Source organism: Belonocnema kinseyi, chromosome 5 (assembly GCF_010883055.1).
Source record: "Belonocnema kinseyi isolate 2016_QV_RU_SX_M_011 chromosome 5, B_treatae_v1, whole genome shotgun sequence".
In the NCBI taxonomy this organism is placed as follows: domain Eukaryota; kingdom Metazoa; phylum Arthropoda; class Insecta; order Hymenoptera; family Cynipidae; genus Belonocnema; species Belonocnema kinseyi.
The window spans coordinates 116,060,916-116,062,659 of record NC_046661.1 but is presented as its reverse complement, the minus strand read 5'-3'; the positions used below and the strand labels follow the sequence as shown (position 1 = coordinate 116,062,659).

Below are 1,744 nucleotides of genomic sequence, written 5' to 3'. Positions count from 1 at the left end.
GCCACAGGTGAACGCATCCACTCACACCTGCCAGGCAACCATTTTTACGTTCCTCATCATCAGACGAACATCTCATGTGAAAATTGGCCTTATCCGTATCACTCTCCCATTTACGCTGTGAGCCTACGGTCTATAAGTTCTCACCCACTATCAGCCCAAAAATCAGCACTATAGAAGAGTTTCATTGTATTTCATAACGATTTCGGATAGATATAAAAAATTTCACAAAGATTTCAATGATTTTCCAATGATTTAAATCATTAAAAAATTTTATCAAATATTTTTTAAATGTATGAAATTGAAATAAATTTGAAAAATAAATACTTTGCTCCTCCCCGAGCGTTTTCCCTGTGCCTCCTAGGGCTCCACTGCCCCCGAGTGCCAGAATAATGAGAATTATTCAGTTCTAACGAATTACGTTATTTTCAGATATTGTATATGAAACGAACGAAAAATGGCAAAGGACATAGTCTTGAGATTTATGAAGGCTCAAAACAGGCCCTTCAGTACAAATGATGTGGTCTTAAATCTCCGCAACGAGCTAGGCAAAACCGTGGTGCAGAAAGCTTTCGATCAGTTGGTGAACGAAGGCAAACTCCTTGAAAAAGTTTATGGGAAACAGAAAATCTATTGTGTTGCCCAGGAGCAGAGTAAAAATGCCGAAGAACTGCTGCGAATCGACCGGGAGCTTCAGGCTCACGTTAACGAAGTTGAAGCTAAGCAGCAGGAACTCGAGAAGGAAGTGCGGATTCTGGAGGCTAGTCTTTCCGGTTTAAAGTCTAGCATCACATTAGACGAAGCTCGATTGCAGAGATCACAATTGAAAATTAGGGTTGATACTTTGGCTCAAAAATTAGACGAACTGATGGAAGCGACGGGCTCAGAAGACTTGACCGCAACGAAAAAGAAGGTCGAGGATTCTTTAAACATACGCAAACGCGAATATGGAAAAAGAAAACGAATTGTCACTGAAATTATAGATTGTATTCGGGAAAATTATCCAGGCAGCAAAACTGAACTCTATGAGGAAATTGGAATTGTTGAGAAATTTGTGTAATACAAGTGTTCTTCATTTCAAGTTTAAAAAACTAAGGGCAAATTTTTATTGATACATGAAAAAACGGTTGAAACTTGAATTTAATAGTTTAGTTTCACTTTTTTGTTTGTGTTTCAGCATTTTTGAAAAGAATGCAAATTACCATTATTTAGGTTAATAAAGTAATATATAATTTTTAACGTTTATAATTAATGTTGTAATTTTTTAAAGACCTTGAACGACAGTAATGATGGTTTCGAAACTTGACTCTTCTAAAAAATTATGAAAATTTTTGAGATTTCGAGATTGGCTTCAGTTTTAAAATTATTTATTTTTTATAATATATACATTTTTTCTGTAATCTTTACTTTTAATACAAAATCATTGGATTTCAAAAACGATTACAAAATTTTCAACAATGATAGACTAAGCTCGCATTTTTTACTGAAAATAAGTATATATTTGAAAGGAGATTTACAATATGAAACACTTTTTTGTTATTTTAGTGCTTTTCGTCTGAATTTGCAATTGTTAATACAAAGTCAATATTAGATTTTAAAGAATATTTAAACATTGAAAAGGCATGTTAGCGTTTTTGCTCGGAAACTAGATATTTTAAACAAAAATCCAACTCACAATTTTGAGCAACTTCAGGTTATCTGAGTGTTTTTAATTGGAAATCGGCATTTTTAACAAAAAAAAAAAAAA

At 33.4% G+C, this 1,744-nt stretch overlaps 2 protein-coding genes across 3 annotated transcripts in view; one reads left to right on the top strand and one right to left on the bottom strand.

The window, feature by feature from the left end:
- The window catches only part of LOC117173121 (homologous-pairing protein 2 homolog), a 9,411-nt gene extending 8,240 nt beyond the window's left edge, over positions 1 to 1,171 (top strand). For both annotated transcript variants that reach the window (XM_033361514.1, XM_033361515.1), the window contains exon 2: positions 430 to 1,171. In XM_033361514.1, coding sequence (XP_033217405.1) covers positions 455 to 1,057 — 603 coding nt within the window. In that variant the 5' untranslated portion in view covers positions 430 to 454 and the 3' untranslated portion in view covers positions 1,058 to 1,171. The remainder of the gene's footprint in view (positions 1 to 429) is intronic.
- Positions 1 to 1,744, bottom strand: part of LOC117173120 (MAD2L1-binding protein) — a 66,417-nt gene that overhangs the window by 20,597 nt on the left and 44,076 nt on the right. The window lies entirely within an intron of this gene.